At 28.4% G+C, this 18,740-nt stretch overlaps 2 protein-coding genes across 2 annotated transcripts; one reads left to right on the top strand and one right to left on the bottom strand.

Annotated features, from left to right (window-relative positions):
• Positions 1 to 6,591: 6,591 nt before the first annotated feature.
• Positions 6,592 to 8,661, bottom strand: LOC136090872 (uncharacterized). Its single transcript, XM_065817848.1, has one exon. The coding sequence runs from the start codon at positions 8,659 to 8,661 to the stop codon at positions 6,592 to 6,594; it is 2,070 nt and encodes a 689-aa protein (XP_065673920.1).
• A 766-nt stretch (positions 8,662 to 9,427) lies between these two features.
• LOC136090871 (uncharacterized) lies at positions 9,428 to 10,932 on the top strand. The gene is made up of 2 exons (XM_065817847.1): positions 9,428 to 9,494; positions 9,653 to 10,932. The coding sequence occupies exons 1-2, from the start codon at positions 9,428 to 9,430 to the stop codon at positions 10,930 to 10,932; spliced, it is 1,347 nt and encodes a 448-aa protein (XP_065673919.1).
• The last annotated feature ends 7,808 nt before the right edge of the window (positions 10,933 to 18,740 follow it).

Here is an 18,740-nt window from a genome sequence, read left to right as displayed (position 1 = left end):
AACGTAAAAATTGAATATTTTCATTAAACCATTTAAGGTAAATTAAATGTAAAACAAATATTTCCATTAAACAAGTTAATTTAATTTAGTTATATATAAGCTAAATTTAAAATGAACAGCTGCACCACACCATATAAAGATAATTTAAACAAAAGCTAAAACGAATAATTTAACTAAATCAAATAAAATTAGAATAAAAATAAACTAAAAACTAAACGAATACCATCACCAAACCGTACAACTCAAAAAACTCCCCTATATATTTGTATTTAAATAGGCAAAAGTTAGTTAAAATATAAATATAAAACGAAGAACTGCATTAAAACATATTAACTAAATGGAAATTAAACATAACACAAATAACTCTATCTAACCATATTAATATTACCATTTTGAACCAGATCATGAACCACATTAGATAACAGAATCCATACCATCCGCGACACATCCATGATACTTATCTATAATGTATGTTTGCTTTCCTGATAACACAAAACAACTGGTATCCATTTATAAAACGAATGATTCTGCTCCACGTCTGACACTCTTATGAATCACATTTATGCTCTAAACTAAACTTTTACATTCTTCTGTTATAGTTTACTATTTCTGTTTTTATTTACTACATTTAACTATGATTAATTTTCATTATTTCTTTTTTTAGAAACTCTTTGTTTTTTATTAATTATATATTATGTAGCCATTATATTAGCAACTGGGTGGCTCCAGATGTTACTTGGTTAAAGTTTCAAATGAAAAAAGTTACAAAAGATACTTGTAACATTTGCACAAATATAGATACACTTCTAGTATCGAAATAGAAAAAGCTGGTAAATTTCTGTTTAATTTTATCTCTGTTCCTTTTATTATTGTATTTTTGTTATTTATATACATCTAGTTAAAGTTGTTATAATAAATTTTATAACAAATGTTGTTAATCTTGTGGTAAAAGTGGAAAAAAAAAAAAAATAGAGCTTATTGGGTTTAAGTAATGCCATTTAAATAATCATTATGTTTAATGGTTATATATCATTCGTTTTAAATCTTGTTGTTATAGTTTATTATTTCCAAAAATGAAAGTTTAAAACCGAGTTTTACATAGAATGAAGTTCAGATGTTGATATCATAATAGAGTCAACTTCAAAAAAAAAGTATTTTTTAAAAGGTAAACAAGTTTTTGTCAAAAATCTTGTTTTCTTAAGAAACCATTAGACGATGTGGAAAGACGTAAAGAAATCTCTGTATGAAACAATAAATCTTCTGAAGTTGAACACACGGATAAAAAGATAGTAAGTTAAAGATTTCGGGCTCTATAACTTTTTTAAAGTATTTTTTTGTTATTGTTGTCTTGTAATAATTAAATTTAATAATAAATCTAATAATTAAATTTAGTAATAATTTAATAATAAATCGTGGTTGTCTTTTCAATGCAACCACAACGTCTTTTTGAATTGAACAGGTGGAAAGCGACTGAGCTGCATTCCTTTATACTTTATACAGGGATGATTGCGTTAAATGGAATATTGAGTGCTACTATAAATAAGTATTTTTTAAGTTTTGCAAAAGCTATTAGAATTTTATGTGATAATGAAAATGATTTCAGAAACTCAAATTTAGACAATGCACGTAATCTTCAAAAGTAGTTTGTTGTAAATTCAAATGAACATTTTGGTGAACTTTTTTGTGTTTACAATGTATATAATGCATATATTCGACGATGTGAAATTTTATTACACACCTCTGGATAATATATCAGCATTTGAGTTTGAAAATTACTTGTAATAACTAAAAGGATTGGTACGTTCAAAACATATCCCTATTGCACAAATATACAAAAGAATTAATGAAATAAGCTATGTTAACATAACATACTTTCTGAAAACATAAAGATGATGTAAATTTAAGATTAGGTTTGGAACTTATGAGTATACTATGTTTAGTTTATTTCAGTTTCAAATATTTATTATTTTATTAATTTAAAAAGCAAATTTAAGTACAAATACTTTTATTTAAATTTTCCGGAGGTTGGTTTATGGTGTAATGGTTATTACCGTTTTGCTTTTAATGTCATAATGCATCCAATATAACTGATTGCAATATGTTTTACAAGTATTTATAATGCATCTAATAGATAATAATCTAAATATGAACTTAGTTTGAGCTTTTTTTCTTTGTAGGTCCACTGGCGACGGAGAGACTATCAAACAAAAATGTTGATCGATTCAAAGAAGACCGTTTAAAGAGAGCGCCTTGGGCTGAGGATGAAAAAAACATATTTGCAGTTCTTATTAATATGAAATATGTGATTTAAATAAATGGTGTATTTTTTTTGAATTTACAATGCCTTTAAAATGCTATCATAAATTAAATAATAAGTTTGTCTGATCAGTAAAATTTATTAAATTTTTCAATTAATATAGATATTTTTCCTATTTGAGAACTATTTTTCGTCCAAATAAAACGGTTTGACAACTTCAGACCATTCATTTTCAACCCAGTATATCTTATTTAATTTTTTTGCAAATCATAAGGAGTAGTAAAATAGTAAATAGGAAATAATAGGTTGAAAATAAATGGTTTGATACTATCAAACCGTTACATTAGGGTGAAGAAAGCTCCTAAAATAAACGCATCTAATACACGTTCAAAAACCGTATTTTAAACGTTTATTAAAACAACCCTACCACCATTTCCTTTAGACTGAAAAAGCATCTAAAATAAAAGCACCTAAATTTAACGTCTAAAAAAACGCTTTCTGAACGTTTATTAAAACCGTCCCATCACCATTTCCTTTAGACTAAGAAAGCACCTAAAATAAACGTCTAAAAAAGGTTGTTTGAACGTTACCGTGCCCACTCGGCACATGATTGGTTTCGTATTCTATACACTATCAAATTAATTGTATTCCTTAAGATTTTCGTATTCATCAATGAAGTAGAAAGAAACGTAAACATTGATAATTAGAAAGAACAAATTGTAAATTGATCATTTTATAGAGTTTAATAGAATACTTAATTTTGCGCTTTATTTTTTGGTGAAAAGCTTCAATGTGATTATTTGTTTGAGTTCCAAAGAGTAATCGACCCTTACCATACCTTAATATTTATTCAATATTTTTATATAAACGTCGTTTAAAAATTAAAAAAACAACAATCATAAAAAACCTATACCTTGCGAAAGATTTGAATCCATAGTTTTTTGCAATTATTCCAATTTGTCGAGAAAAGATTTTTGCGCTCTCAGAAGCAACTGTTGCAATTTTTGAGCATACGCGGACTCGTTATCAGTGTAAACTAGATCGTTGCATATGGACAAAAGCTCTTGTTTTTTCTCAGCTGATATATCTTCTTTAGAAATAATGGTTCTGAACCACTTTATCATATGAAATGTGCAAAGATAAATTTTGGTTCTTTTGAAGTGAGAGCCTATCAGCTTAATGTTTTGTAAATCCTTGTTTACAAAAATACTTTGGATTCTTTTAGTATCCACCGCTGAATTAAATGATTCGTAAACAAAATCAACCTTTTCCTTTGATTCGTTTCTAAGCAGCACAAAAAATATTGGCAAGCCTTGCAAAGAATCATTTTGTGCAACCATCGAAAATAGGGCGCAGTCTTCAGCGTTACAACCATACGCTCCATCAAAGTGAGTAATTTCTGAATACTTATTGTACCAATTTTTCTGCGTTTCACATACGCCCTTCTCGTTGATCCTGCTTTGTACTGTATTCATTGAATCACTTGCAAGTTTTTTCATCAACTCTTCGAACATTTCGCTTGGTGTTTTGTTGATTTTGCCTTTTGGTTTGGTTGCCATGCCTTTTTTGTTATTCATACCTCGCACTATTTTAGCCTCTTTACCTGTTGTCGGTGAATTGACATTATTTTATCATGTGTTTAAAATAGAATTAAAATTATTGTCAGAGCCGGGTTAGCCATTTGGTAGGCCTGGGCAAAACATAGCCTTATATATTATAGGTTAATACTAGGGGTGTCTCTAGCCCAAACGCCTTTTTTCAAAAACTCCTTGTCAAATTAGGAGTAGTTTATGGCTAAAAACTAATACAAATTAACAACCGTATTTGCGTTGAATACAGAAAAACAAAAAAATATACAAAATTTTGTGTTTCGTAGGCCCTCTTTTCTTTGTAGGCCTGGAGCAAATGCCCCATCTGTATTGTGGTTATTTTGGCCCTGCTTATTACAATTACAAGTGACAGCTTCCCTCCTTGTTGAATCAATTTTGAAATTTTTTTTATTTCCGCTTTTGATGGCTTTTGATTAGATGGATATTGCGCGTAAAGTTCTTTTAAACCAAATGATTATGTCTAAATTGAACTTAGAAATCACTTGTTCAAATTTGAGTTGAATGACAGACGAGATTCGCATAGACAATTAATTTTCATTGATTATGTCTTACGCTTGCCACTCTACTTATTTAAGTTTTTTCTTGGAAAATCGTGGTGAATACACTCAAACATAATGCTCTGATACTTGAAACGAGTAAACAAATGAAATTGATCAAGGTGAGCAATCTTTATTCTATGAGATTTAGTGACTGTCAGAACTTGAAAAGTGTCATTGCAATATCGCTGTAAATTTGTATGAATTCTTCATTCGAATTGAATTCTTCGTTCAACTTTCGTCTTATTTTTATTTTGTTGTTCCATGTTTAAACAAATTCTTTTTAAGTAAAACTTTGACATCAATTTGTTAGATATTATTCAAATAATTGATTATTAATTACGTTTCAAAAATTAAATTCACAACGCACTCTCACTTAAATAGCGATTCTCTTCATAAACTTTTTATTGATTAGAGAAATGCGGAATGCAGAACGTGTGAATAAAAAATAATAATATATAGTCTAATTGAATATCATTTTTGTGAATATCTGAATATCTTTTTATATTGACGTGCGAGTAGACAAAGACAGCTATGCAAGTAGACATGTAGAGATGATGTGCAGACAAATAGACGTGCAGACGAATAGACATGACATGCGCAGAGACAAAGACAGCTTTAATGAATACACCTGTGTATTCGCATGTGAGCTTTTTTTTTGAAAACTTAAAAAAAAAAATTCATTAAATTGAATTGATTTTGAAATACATAATTCAAAATATAAATTATCATTTCAGAATTTTTATCAATAAAAAAATTTAAGTTTAAGTTTTTTTTCTAATATGCAAATAGACCATAATTAGATATATCACTCAATTAAATAATAACTTCAGTTTACATTAATTATACTTTTAGTTCAGGCGTTGAAAATGACCCAACACTTTGGCCATCAATTCTTGAGCAAAGAGAAAAAGAAAAAATAGTCAAAAGAGGTCCGTCAACTTTACCTAATAAATTCCTACGAGATGCATCCCTAATAAGATGCTTCTTCTAGGGATGGCTCTTTTACTTCCTTTTTTTTTTACTTAAACGAGTAGGTTCATTTTTGTCAAAGAGTAAATTACATAAGTTATTTTAAACGTTGAATGTAAATTTACATTTACGTGTAAAAAAAAAATTTTTTTGAAACAACTTTTACTTTTTAATGTAAGTTTTTTTACTTTCAAAAATAAATTATGTAAAAGAAGATTACATCAAAAAGTAATTTATTTTTACATGTAAAATTATGTCACATGAAAAAGCTGTTTACTTTTACATGTAAAAGTTAATTACTTTTTAAAATTACTTTACATAATATAAATGTTCTTTAAACCAGAGTTAATAATGCCGCCCGGTGGCAAAGTAACTTTCTGCCGAACGACCAACTCTTTAGGGAGGCAGAAGCTATTGGCAATGGCCTCCCAATCAATTTTTAGCGGCAAAATGTTCTTTCTTCCACCTCCAGTAGCTACTGTCCTCCTATTGGCGGCCGCAGCTAGAATTACTTTTAAGAAGCAAAATATTTTGGAGGCCGACGCCATCAGGGAGGCGGAAGCCATTGGTGGCCGCCTCAGGAAAAATTGTGGAGGCAGAATCATTTGGAGGCCGCCTCCAATGGCTGCGGCCGCTAAATTGGAGGCGGAAATAACTGCTTTCCGCCGGCGGATGTAAGAAAAATAATCGCTCATTTGCATTAAAGCAATTAAATATTAACTAGAGATAAATGTTAAATATTTGACATCAAGTTTCATTTCATTTGATTATTTGCAAAAGTTTTGAGCATTTAAAAAAAAGTTTTTTTTTTAAACTAATAAAATAAGTAGAATAAATAAATAGTTTTATTATTCAAAACAAAAGTTGAAAGTTGGAAATTTTACTTCTATGCCATTGGCGAATATTTGACAAAAAAAAAAAAAAAAAAATTTATATATATATATATATATATATATATATATATATATATATATATATATATATATATATTGGTAGAATTCAATAAATACGGCTGCGTATAAACTTTTTTAAAATAAATATATTATTTTAATAATATATAATTATTTCGATATTTCGCTGATCTATCGTGATCAGCGTCATCAGGTATAATAAATAAAAAAGTTACAAAGAAATCGTTATAGTAAAAACAAACCGTTAAAAAGATAACACTAAAAAGCCAAAATATAATACAAAAAATTTTTCCAAATAACTGACGTCAGCAGATTTTATTAAAAAATGGCCCCCAGGTTTTAGTTGTCACGTTATCACCGTCATCCCGATTGAGAACCACATCACCATTTCTCAACTCCTGTCGAACCCTAGCCCTGCTTATTTCGAGTGACTCTCTGATTTTTCGAGTTCGATATTCTGGGGCTACAGATAATGTTTTGGGGTGCAACCAATCAAACTTACCATGGCATGTTTTGGAATGTTCAGTTGCACCCGAACTGGACCATTTTTCTTTTAAACTGTTTTTCTGGTGTTCAATACATCTCGATATCACCTTCTTTTTAGTTTCACCAATGTATATCGAACCGCATGAACATTTAAGCTGGTATACGCCAGGGTTTGTGTTTAGTGGTAGTTTTGTTTTATTGTTGCAGAAAATATTTTTTAAATTGGGAGTTGATGTGAAAATAACCTTTATGTTTTGTTTTTGAAACTCTTTACACAGTTTTGGACCAACAATTGGTATCCAAGGTAGTTTTATAAAGGGTTGGGTATCTAATGGTTGACATGTGGTGTTTTTTGAACCGTTTTTTAAATAGTTTTTAGTAATATTATTTAGAATGTTCTTGTCGTGGCCATTTTCAACAAATATGTCTATTAGAAAATCAATTTCTTTTTGAAGGTGTTTTTGAGAGCAAATTCTTTTTGCACGACATAAAAATCCTTTGAAAACGCCAATAATAATGTTAGGATTAATGTTCGAGTTAGGTTTAAGTTGAACATTTGTAATAGCTTCTTTTCGATGTATTTGAAATTCATAAGCTCCAGAGCCTGTGTTCGTAATATTAATATCTAGGAAATTGAGTTGTTTGAGGTCGTTTTCAAGTTCCACTGTGTATTTTATGGCAGGATGTTGTTCATTAAGGATGTTCAGGAACATTTGTTGTTGTTTTATTGAATCGAAGCGAGCGTGACAATCATCTACATATCTCTTGTAAGTTTTTGGTTCGGATGTATAAACACTTGCTATGTTAAGGGCCTTTCTTTCTATATTTTGTAAAAACGCTTCCGCCATAACAACCATTAAAGATAAACCTATAGGACCTGAATTAGGTATTACTCGGATATTGTTTTCATATAAAAAATAGCATATACTTAATGAAAGTTCAATTAATTGGTGAATGTCTGCAAGAGTAAGTTTAGTTCGAGTTTTTAAGTCATCAATGTCAGCGTTCAATATATCAATAATAACCGGAATTGCTTCGTCGATGGGTATGGATGGATATAAGTTGACTATATCAAATGAAACTTGAACTTCGTTAGGATCTATTATCCATTGCTTAGCTTCATTTACAAAACTAAAACTAGAATTCGTAAGTCTACTTTTATTTTTGTTCAGAGTCGGTTGAATAATTTTAACAAGATAATCAGATGTTCCATAAGGTGGTGTGTTAATTGTTGATACAACGGGGCGCATTGGGTAACCTTTTTCTGGTTTGTGAGCTTTAATCATTCCGTAAATCCTTGGTGGGTTACAATCTGATGGATACATTTTAAAGTATGTATTTGTGTCTAGCTTACCTTCTTTTCTTAATTTGCACAATTGTCTTTGAAATTTAGTAGCCAATGTGGATGTTGGATCATAATCAATAATTTTGCTATTTTTTATTTGTTCTTCTAATTTGAGAGATGCATCATTTTGGTTTAATAATGCGAAACCTGTGCCTTTATCGAAAGGGTATATCTTAATCTTAGAATTATTTTTTAATTTGTTTATGGAAAGACGTTGTTGCTTAGTTATATTATCTTTTAATTTTAATTTTAGTGAATTTGTTAAAATTTGTGAACAGTTTTGTCGTAGAGTTTCTGCCTGTGTTGGTTTTTTAAGTTTTTCAAGTTGTAAAGCGCAAGTTTCGATATTAGTTATAATATCCATATAAGGAATTTTTTTCGGCAGTGGTACAAAATTTGGTCCTAAATTGAGTAGCTCAGTTGTTGATTTATCTAGAGTAACATTAGTTAAATTGAGTATAGCAGGTTTAATAACTTGATTGGGAGGATCAAAGGTATTTTTTACAATCGGTGTAATTTGTAATTTATAATATTTTTCTTTCATTTCCGTTTTTTTCTTAATATAATGGTAATTTTTTGATTTGTTGGTTATACTGTTAATTAACTCATAATCGTGTAATCTTACTTTTGTCTGAAGAAATACATTTAATTCATTAATTAATTTCTTACTTGAATATAATCTGTGTTTGGCTTCGTTACGAGCATGAATTAGTAGTTTTTACTGTATTCCTTCATTATGGTTTTTGCTATTTTAGTATGGATTGGAGTTTTTATTTTAAACGATTTTGGAGTTATGTTATTGGATAAGCATTTTTGAAGAAAAACGAGTTGATTTTTTGAGTTCGCATTTCGTATCTTCAAATCTTGTAACTTTTTGGTATCATCGTAAATCTTTTTGCCGTAAAAAGTAGTAATATAATCTTTGAAAGTCATTTTCTTGTTATACGTTTTAAATATATTGGTAGAATTCAATAAATACGGCTGCGTATAAACTTTTTTTAAAATAAATATATTATTTTAATAATATATAATTATTTCGATATTTCGCTGATCTATCGTGATCAGCGTCATCAGGTATAATAAATAAAAAAGTTACAAAGAAATCGTTATAGTAAAAACAAACCGTTAAAAAGATAACACTAAAAAGCCAAAATATAATACAAAAATTTTTTTTTTGAATTATATTTTGGCTTACAAAAAATAGCAAAATTATTGATTATGATCCAACATCCACATTGACTACTAAATTTCAAAGACAATTGTGCAAATTAAGAAAAGAAGGTAAGCTAGACACAAATACATACTTTAAAATGTATCCATCAGATTGTAACCCACCAAGGATTTACGGAATGATTAAAGCTCACAAACCAGAAAAAGGTTACCCAATGCGCCCGTTGTATCAACAATTAACACACCACCTTATGGAACATCTGATTATCTTGTTAAAATTATTCAACCGACTCTGAACAAAAATAAAAGTAGACTTACGAATTCTAGTTTTAGTTTTGTAAATGAAGCTAAGCAATGGATAATAGATCCTAACGAAGTTCAAGTTTCATTTGATATAGTCAACTTATATCCATCCATACCCATCGACGAAGCAATTCCGGTTATTATTGATATATTGAACGCTGACATTGATGACTTAAAAACTCGAACTAAACTTACTCTTGCAGACATTCACCAATTAATTGAACTTTCATTAAGTATATGCTATTTTTTATATGAAAACAATATCCGAGTAATACCTAATTCAGGTCCTATAGGTTTATCTTTAATGGTTGTTATGGCGGAAGCGTTTTTACAAAATATAGAAAGAAAGGCCCTTAACATAGCAAGTGTTTATACATCCGAACCAAAAACTTACAAGAGATATGTAGATGATTGTCACGCTCGCTTCGATTCAATAAAACAACAACAAATGTTCCTGAACATCCTTAATGAACAACATCCTGCCATAAAATACACAGTGGAACTTGAAAACGACCTCAAACAACTCAATTTCCTAGATATTAATATTACGAACACAGGCTCTGGAGCTTATGAATTTCAAATACATCGAAAAGAAGCTATTACAAATGTTCAACTTAAACCTAACTCGAACATTAATCCTAACATTATTATTGGCGTTTTCAAAGGATTTTTATGTCGTGCAAAAAGAATTTGCTCTCAAAAACACCTTCAAAAAGAAATTGATTTTCTAATAGACATATTTGTTGAAAATGGCCACGACAAGAACATTCTAAATAATATTACTAAAAACTATTTAAAAAACGGTTCAAAAAACACCACATGTCAACCATTAGATACCCAACCCTTTATAAAACTACCTTGGATACCAATTGTTGGTCCAAAACTTCGTAAAGAGTTTCAAAAACAAAACATAAAGGTTATTTTCACATCAACTCCCAATTTAAAAAATATTTTCTGCAACAATAAAACAAAACTACCACTAAACACAAACCCTGGCGTATACCAGCTTAAATGTTCATGCGGTTCGATATACATTGGTGAAACTAAAAAGAAGGTGATATCGAGATGTATTGAGCACCAGAAAAACAGTTTAAAAGAAAAATGGTCCAGTTCGGGTGCAACTGAACATTCCAAAACATGCCATGGTAAGTTTGATTGGTTGCACCCCAAAACATTATCTGTAGCCCCAGAATATCGAACTCGAAAAATCAGAGAGTCACTCGAAATAAGCAGGGCTAGGGTTCGACAGGAGTTGAGAAATGGTGATGTGGTTCTCAATCGGGATGACGGTGATAACGTGACAACTAAAACCTGGGGGCCATTTTTTAATAAAATCTGCTGACGTCAGTTATTTGGAAAAATTTTTTGTATTATATTTTGGCTTTTTAGTGTTATCTTTTTAACGGTTTGTTTTTACTATAACGATTTCTTTGTAACTTTTTTATTTATTATACCTGATGACGCTGATCACGATAGATCAGCGAAATATCGAAATAATTATATATTATTAAAATAATATATTTATTTTAAAAAAGTTTATACGCAGCCGTATTTATTGAATTCTACCAATATATTTAAAACGTATAACAAGAAAATGACTTTCAAAGATTATATATATATATATATATATATATATATATATATATATATATATATATATATATATATATATATATATATATATATATGTATATATATATATATATATATGTATATATATATATATATATATATATATATATATATATATATATATATATATATATATATATATATATATATATATACATATATATAAAACGTTTAAAAGGTAAAAAATTTATTCGATAGTCTTAGAAAAACAACCGCTCTGACAAAATTATAATTTTTTATTCAAAAAAAAATTTTAATAGTCAACGAATCATATAAAACAAAACTCTGATGTTAAATATTTAACATTCGTTATCAGTTAATATTTGAATTGCTGCTTAACTTAAAGACAAATGTGCAATTATTTTTCGCTAAATCCCTGGCGGGAGGCAAATATTTGCGCTTACATTTTGGGGTCGCAGCCAGCTGGGAGACAGAAGTTAATGGAGGTGGCCTTTAAATGGTTTTGCCTCCAAAAAATTTTCTGGAGGCGGCTTCCATTGGCTTCCACCTATCTAATGGCGTCGGCCTCCAAAACATTTTGCCTCATAGAAAAACTCTGACTGCGGCCGCCAATAGAAAGGCGGATGCTACTGGAGGCGGAATAAAGAAAATTTTGCTGCTAAAAATTAATTGGGAGGCAGCCGCCGTCTGCTGCGGAAAAAATGTGGAAGCGAGAATATTTACGCCGTTAATCCACATTAAGCCTCAAACTGTTATTTACATTTACCTATAAAAGTAACTAACTTAAAAAAGGTTATATTAAAAAAAATCTAGTGCGAACGTGCTTCTTCTACAAGATTTAAAAAACTTCGTTTGGTGAGCGTGTCGTCAAGTTCAAAATATTTATGGATATCAAACAGATTGGAAATCAACTCTATATAAACCAACGAGCTTAAGAAATCATCGAAAACTGTATATTGCAAGTAAAAAGTTTTTGTGCAGATAATGCGGTAACACAAACGTACCTCGAGAAAGATGTCTACCTTCATTTCCTTTAAATCTGTAATAACTACTCCAATAGTAGAAAAGCAAAAAATAGATGATAAGAAACAACCAACGTTTAAATTTATACCACCAGCACTTCTGTCCTCAACGACAATGCTTACAATAGGAAAGGTAACAGGTTTTGTAAATTCGAAAAATAAAATTATATTTATTTTTTTAGACAAACATAGCCTTGCGTTACCAGAAAAAGTTAAGAATAAATTAATAAACACGCATAAAGAATATCAATCAGCTTTCGATGAAGCAAGCAATATTTAACGAAACAAATAAAACCACCATCCTGTTGAAAACCTGGTCATTGTTGAAGATCCTTCTACAGTGGTAAAGACAAATTTTTAGGTTACACCCGCAGACGACTGTTAAAGAAAAACCTATAACAAAGGAGCGGAGAGGAGTAAAACCATGATGGTAAACATAAAAAAAGACTTTTGGAAAGAAAAAAAGTTTTGGAATGCATATGATAATTGCATTATTTATATATTTTTGTTTTGGTTTATATACTTTTTTAATTTTGTTTTACTAACATATCATTGAGGAGATATAAAATTTATTAAATTAAGAATAAATTTCCATAATGAATTAATTAATGAGTTTAGTAAAAAAGATTTGAATAAAATTCAAGCTATTATTGTGGGGGTGATGTTAACGTAACTTTGTCAGAAAAAAAAAATACCCCGCCATGTTTAGAGGAGAATGTACGCCAAACAAAACTTTAAAAACTTTAATAAATCTCTTAGAAATAGAAGTTTGCAGAATTTTTATTCCTAATAAAAATGAATATACTTTCGCAGCCACTAACAGTTTCTCATTCAAGACTAGACCGCTTCAATGTTAGCAAAAAGCTAGGCAAAATATTAAATCATGTTTGAGCCAACAGTTTTAACTAATCACTATAACGCTCAAATAGTGTTTTTAAATACAACAAAAGTTAATATTAAATCAGAAATATGGATTTTAAATAATAAACATTTAAAAAAATGAAGAGAAATCTCATTGAAGCGAGCTGGAACGAATGGACACAGCAAAAAAATAAATATGAAAATATTAAAGGCTGGTGGGAAGCCGGTAAGGGAAACATAAAAGAAATTTTGAAAAAGTTTAGTAAAAAAATAAATCGAAAAAGAACAAAAGAGAATTTAAACTTTTAAAAATATTAAAAAATGCATCTAAAAAAATCTAAATAACAACATAAAGAAATTAAATGATTTAAAAATTAAAATTGAACATATTGAAAAAGAAAAAGCAGAAGGGGCAGCGATAAGAGCGAGAATTCAATAGAGATTGGAAGGTGGGAAATGTTCAAAAAATTTTTTCGGATTAGAAAAACAAAAACTTGCGAAACAATACGTCGCAGAAATAAATTGTAGTGACGGGGAGGTGAAAACAGAATAAAAAGATATTTTGGTTGAATTTGAAAACTTTTATAGAAAACTATATAAAAAGAAACAGAAGGACAAATCTTATCAAAAACTTTTGTTTTTAAATGCTAAAGTTCAGAAAGTAGGCCGGGTAAATCAAAATGAGCACTTGCTTTTACTCAGTAATTGGTCAGCTATACGTAAATAAAAACTTGCGAAATTTTCATTAAATTTTTATTCACGTAAAGCCGAGCAATTATTGAGTAAATTATTGCAATTAGAGCAATTATTGAGTAAATTGCTTAACTTTATGTGAATAAAAATTTGAGCAAAACATCTTAAGTTTTTATTCACGTAAAGCTGACCAATTACTGAGTGAAAGCAATTGCTCATTTTTATTCATCCGGCCTAGTGACTGAAGATGAAAATAAAATTCTTGGAAAAAAAAATTCTGAATGCAAAATAAAACAAGGGTTAAGACAAATGAAAAATAACAAATCTTCTGGCTTGGGCGGGCTGACCATTGAATTCTTTAAAACTTTTTCGAAATAATTAAAAAAGGTTTAACTAATACTTTGAATGTTGTTTTGTTTAAAACAATCTATAACAAAATTTTCGCAAAAATTAAAATAAGTGGTTTATAATCAGAAAAATTAAGTATTTTAAGAGATGTAAGACAATGTTGTCCTTTATCAATGATATTATATATCATTCAAACAGAAATCTTTTAAACTTTTCTTAGACAAAGCAAAAAAATTTAAGGCATAATTTGAAGGAAATGAAACAAAAATACAGCAATATGCTGATTACACTAATTTTTTTAACTCGAGATAATTCAATTAGATAAGTAGGAGATGCTTTAAAATTAAATAAAAAAGCAACAGGAGCTAAAATAAATCTTGCCTAATACCAAGGAAAATGGTTAGGAAAAACTATATTTAAAGATAAAAACAAATATTTAAATTTTAATTGGGAATGAAATAGCTTTAAAAGTTTGGGAATAGTTTTCTCTAATAACGGCTAGTTTTCTTATGAAACCCACTGGAAAGAGCGCTTTGATAAAATAGAAAGCACTCTTCGAAAGTGGGAAAAATATAAACTATCCTTAAAAAGGTAGAAAAACAATAATAAACTCATTGATAATCGCGCAAATATTACATTTAGTCTTTATTGTTACCATTCCAAGTGAAGGATTTTTAAATAAAATGGAAACAAAGATTAATAATTTTTGGGGGGTAGTAAAATATGCAGACTAAACAAAATAAAAACGCAGCAAAAAATAAAATACGGTGGCGCAGATTTAAATAACCTAACGAATAAACTTTCCATTGCATTAAATAAGTAAAATTCATGATGAAAATACTAATCGACCATGGAAAGATGCAGTGATACATATAATAAATTCCCATAGAAACGCTAACCAAAACATTGACATTTTTAAAACTAATTCAACACAGATTAAACAACTTTCCACCCTTCTATGCTCAATTGGCATGGTTTAAAAGAAAAACATAACCCACCATTAATGGAAATTGAATAAATTTCAAATCAATCCCTTTTTTAAAACAAAATGATAAAAAATTAACTCAAAAAATTTTTAACTCCAGAAAGAGTACATATAAATAATGACATCGTGATAGTTGTTGATTTTGCTAAAACATTTCAATCAGGTTTCTTGAATTATATAAGCATGAATTTGACTGAGAACGATTTAGATAAAATTTTCAAAGCCCTACCGAGGGAATGGAAAAAAAAAAATTTAAAACAAAGTCAAAAACATGATCATAAAAAAGCCCATCAATATTTAGCCAAAAGAAAATCGAAATACGAATGGAAAAATCTAACATTTCTAACTTTATGTAAATTATTAAACAAAACAATTTAAAAAATTTAATATAAATTTAATAATTGGGAGACTTTATTTAAAAGTATGGAAAATATAAATGAGAAAGATTGGAAATTATTTTTCCGTAATCTTTCTAAAAGAAATACTAACAATAAAGCGAACGAAATCCGATATAAAACAGCACATTTTATATTGCCCACAAATGATAAGATGTTTGTTATAAAAGTTAAAATAGATCAATTATGTTCTCAATGCAAAGCATAAGTTGAAAGTACTACTCTTATGATATATGAATGTGAGAAAGTGCAACCTTTAGTTTTTTATGTTTTAGATATGTTAGAACTTCTCTACCCTATGGAATACTCTAACAATCACAATTTAAATTTATTTTATTTAGTCACGGGAAAAACGCAAGCCAGAGAGAATCTAGCAATATTTTATTAGAAACATTATTAGTAGAAATTTTTTACGATAGATGGAGAAGTCATTTTAAAAATAAAATCTTTACGAAAAAATATATTTTAAAAAAGTTTAATGTAGAAATTGAAAAATTATTTAAAAATGAGTTATATATAATGATTCAACAAAATAAACAAGAAAAACTCAAGGAAGAAATAAAAAGTATTTTTTGCAATCAAAAATTAAATTTAGTTGCAACTATTATAAATAATATTTTTGAGTTTTTAATAAGTTCTTTTTATTTTAACCTCTATTTTTATATACTTTGATTTCTACAATCTTTTCTTTCACTTGATGGTATTGTGGTTTATCATCCACCAGCTAATAGCCTTGTGGAGGCCACATTACCAAGGCCCGCAAAGACAAGTTTTGTTTTTTAAGGAGAGTCATCACCTGCTCTACGGACCAAGAGGAAAAAGTGAATTTTGGAAGTGCGAAGGTATATTTGAGTGAGAGTTAGAAGTAGTCGAAGTTTGAAAGATAGCATAGAGACAGAGGACAGGAATTGCACACGATGTTATAGTGCAATAGTGCTGTTAGTCGCACCGACGAAGACTTGAAGAGTTCACTTGCTATGAACTTTTGCTATGAACTTTTTTTTAACTTATTTACCGTCCTTGATGTAGAGAAAAACCTTTTATATAAAAATTAGCTACTAAATTGCTTGCGGGTTTTTAAAAGTAATCTATTTTCATTAACAAATCTTTTCATTTTTAAGATTGGCTAAGATTGCTTGTAGATTTGTATCTTTTTTTAAATCTTTTTTTAATACTTTTTAAAAAAAAACATTTTTTAATAAAATTGAAAAAATAACTTACAACATAATTCTTTTTAGTAATAATATAAAAATATACTGCATAAGTGGGTGGCAATGCAAATGAAATATTTGTACTTTATGTTATTTTACTTTTATATAAAAAAATTTTATCCTTTAAAAAAAAATATTCTGCTCCTTAAATTAGGAAATATTCCGTTTCTTTAATAAGAATAAAAAGCTCGATTTAATTATGAATCTTGACAAACGCATTGCTAAATTGTAACTCTCTGTAAGACTAAAAAGTAGAAAATAAAATATAGCAAAAACATTCGCTCAAAAATACAACCTTTTTTGTACTAAAAAGCAGAAAATAAACATTTTAATTTAAATTTAATAGTTCAGTAAACTAAAGATTGACAGGTATGTTTCTAAATATATCTTGTGCAGACCTGTCAATCCTTAGTTTATTGAACTATCAAATTTAAATTAAAAGTTTACTTTCTACTTTTTAGTACAAAAATGATAATATTTTTGAGTAAATGTTTTTGCTATTTTATTAATCTTTGCCTTTGTTTCATGTACTTTTATTGATTTTTAATGTAAAACTTTTTTATAACGAAGTTAATCGTAATTTGATAAAATATTCTAAATGCTAGACAATAAAAGGATACTTAAAAAAAATTAAAATAAAAAAAAAAACATTAAAGATAACAAAATAAGAATTATTTTCAATAGATTCTTTTGAAAATACTTTTTATTTTGTTTTCTTTAATTTTTTTTTTTTTTTTTTTTTGCTAACATAAAAACATTTTATAACATAAAAACACTTAAAAATAAAATCCGGAAAAAAAATAATAAAAACGTATATAAATAGAGACTTAAATTTGAAAGAAAAAGCATGACTATTCCGTATCGTAAGTTTTAGATTTTTTTTTTCCTTTGAAAGCCGTTTTTTTTTGTTTTTTTTTCCGGATTTATTTTTTTTTTTCCGGATTTTATTTTTTAAGTGTTTTTATGTTATAAAATGTTTTTATGTGTTTTTTAAGTGTTTTTATGTTTACTCTTTGGTGATATTTTTGTGAAGGGGTCTGTAAGACAACTTTGTAACTGGAGTATATTTTTACGGATTATTTGTAATTTTTTTTTACGAGGGTCAGTATGACAATTAGCCGGATGACCAAATAAATCACAATACAAAAAAAATAATAATAATGATAACACAAAAGTAATATGCACCAAATGTAAATTAAATTTACAAATAAAGTAATTTTTTAAGTAAAATTTTTTTATCTAAAAAGTAAGAAATTTTTTGTTAAAATAAGTTATATAAAAAAAATTTAAATTGCATAATCTTACTGTTCATACAATTTAAAAAGTAAACTATAAGTAATCTATATAAAATAAGTAAGTAAACTTATATTCTACAATAATTTTGAGAGGATCTTGTTCAATAACAATGCAAAAAAGTAAAGTCTAGAATTCAGACAAAGCTGAAACATGGCAGTAAGCAGAAGGCGCATATACCCATGAAAAACTCAGAAAAGGTTGACTGTTTGAAAGGCATAATTGACATAATTATTTGTTCTTTTTACAGCTTTTTTGCGTAAAAGTTTTTATTATTTAAAAACTAAGAGAAAGTTTAAAGCAGCAACGGGGGCAACAACCCTATGTCCCGCAGATATAGAAGCCCGAAAATTTTTAAGAAGATGCTTCATTTTGGTAAGGTTTTTTTTGCCTCTTTAATAAGAAAAATGTCTACCTGCTCAAAAATATTCCCAGACCCTGCAAGTCTTAATCCAGCATTGCTTTTAAGAACTACGGTATTTTAAATGAGCATGTAAAATTTAGAACTATTTATTTAAATATCATTATCTGAGTGTAGTATCAGTGACCTAACTACAGCAAGGGCATTGTAAGCAAAACTTACAGTCCCTCAAGCATCTAGGGCCAGGGCGGTAAAATTTAGGTTGCCTAAAGTTGTATTTAAAGAGTTTTGATTTTTTTTAGTAAAAGTTATTGTTCCAGAGAAAAAGAAATTAGGCACCTGGGCCACGTCTGCCTACCGGCAAAATATATTTTGCTTCGCCACTGTG

Source organism: Hydra vulgaris, chromosome 14 (genome assembly GCF_038396675.1).
Source record: "Hydra vulgaris chromosome 14, alternate assembly HydraT2T_AEP".
NCBI lineage: Eukaryota > Metazoa > Cnidaria > Hydrozoa > Anthoathecata > Hydridae > Hydra > Hydra vulgaris.
The sequence above is the reverse complement of the archived record's forward strand: the minus strand, read 5'-3'. Positions and strand labels throughout refer to the sequence as shown.

Coding starts and splice junctions, on each gene's coding strand:
- LOC136090871 (XM_065817847.1), top strand. CDS start 9,428: ATGTATCCATCAGATTGTAACCCACCAAGGATTTACGGAATGATTAAA. Junction 9,495..9,652: donor AGCTCACAAACCAGAAAAAG/GTTACCCAATGC, acceptor AATGGATAATAG/ATCCTAACGAAGTTCAAGTT.
- LOC136090872 (XM_065817848.1), bottom strand. CDS start 8,661: ATGAAAGAAAAATATTATAAATTACAAATTACACCGATTGTAAAAAAT.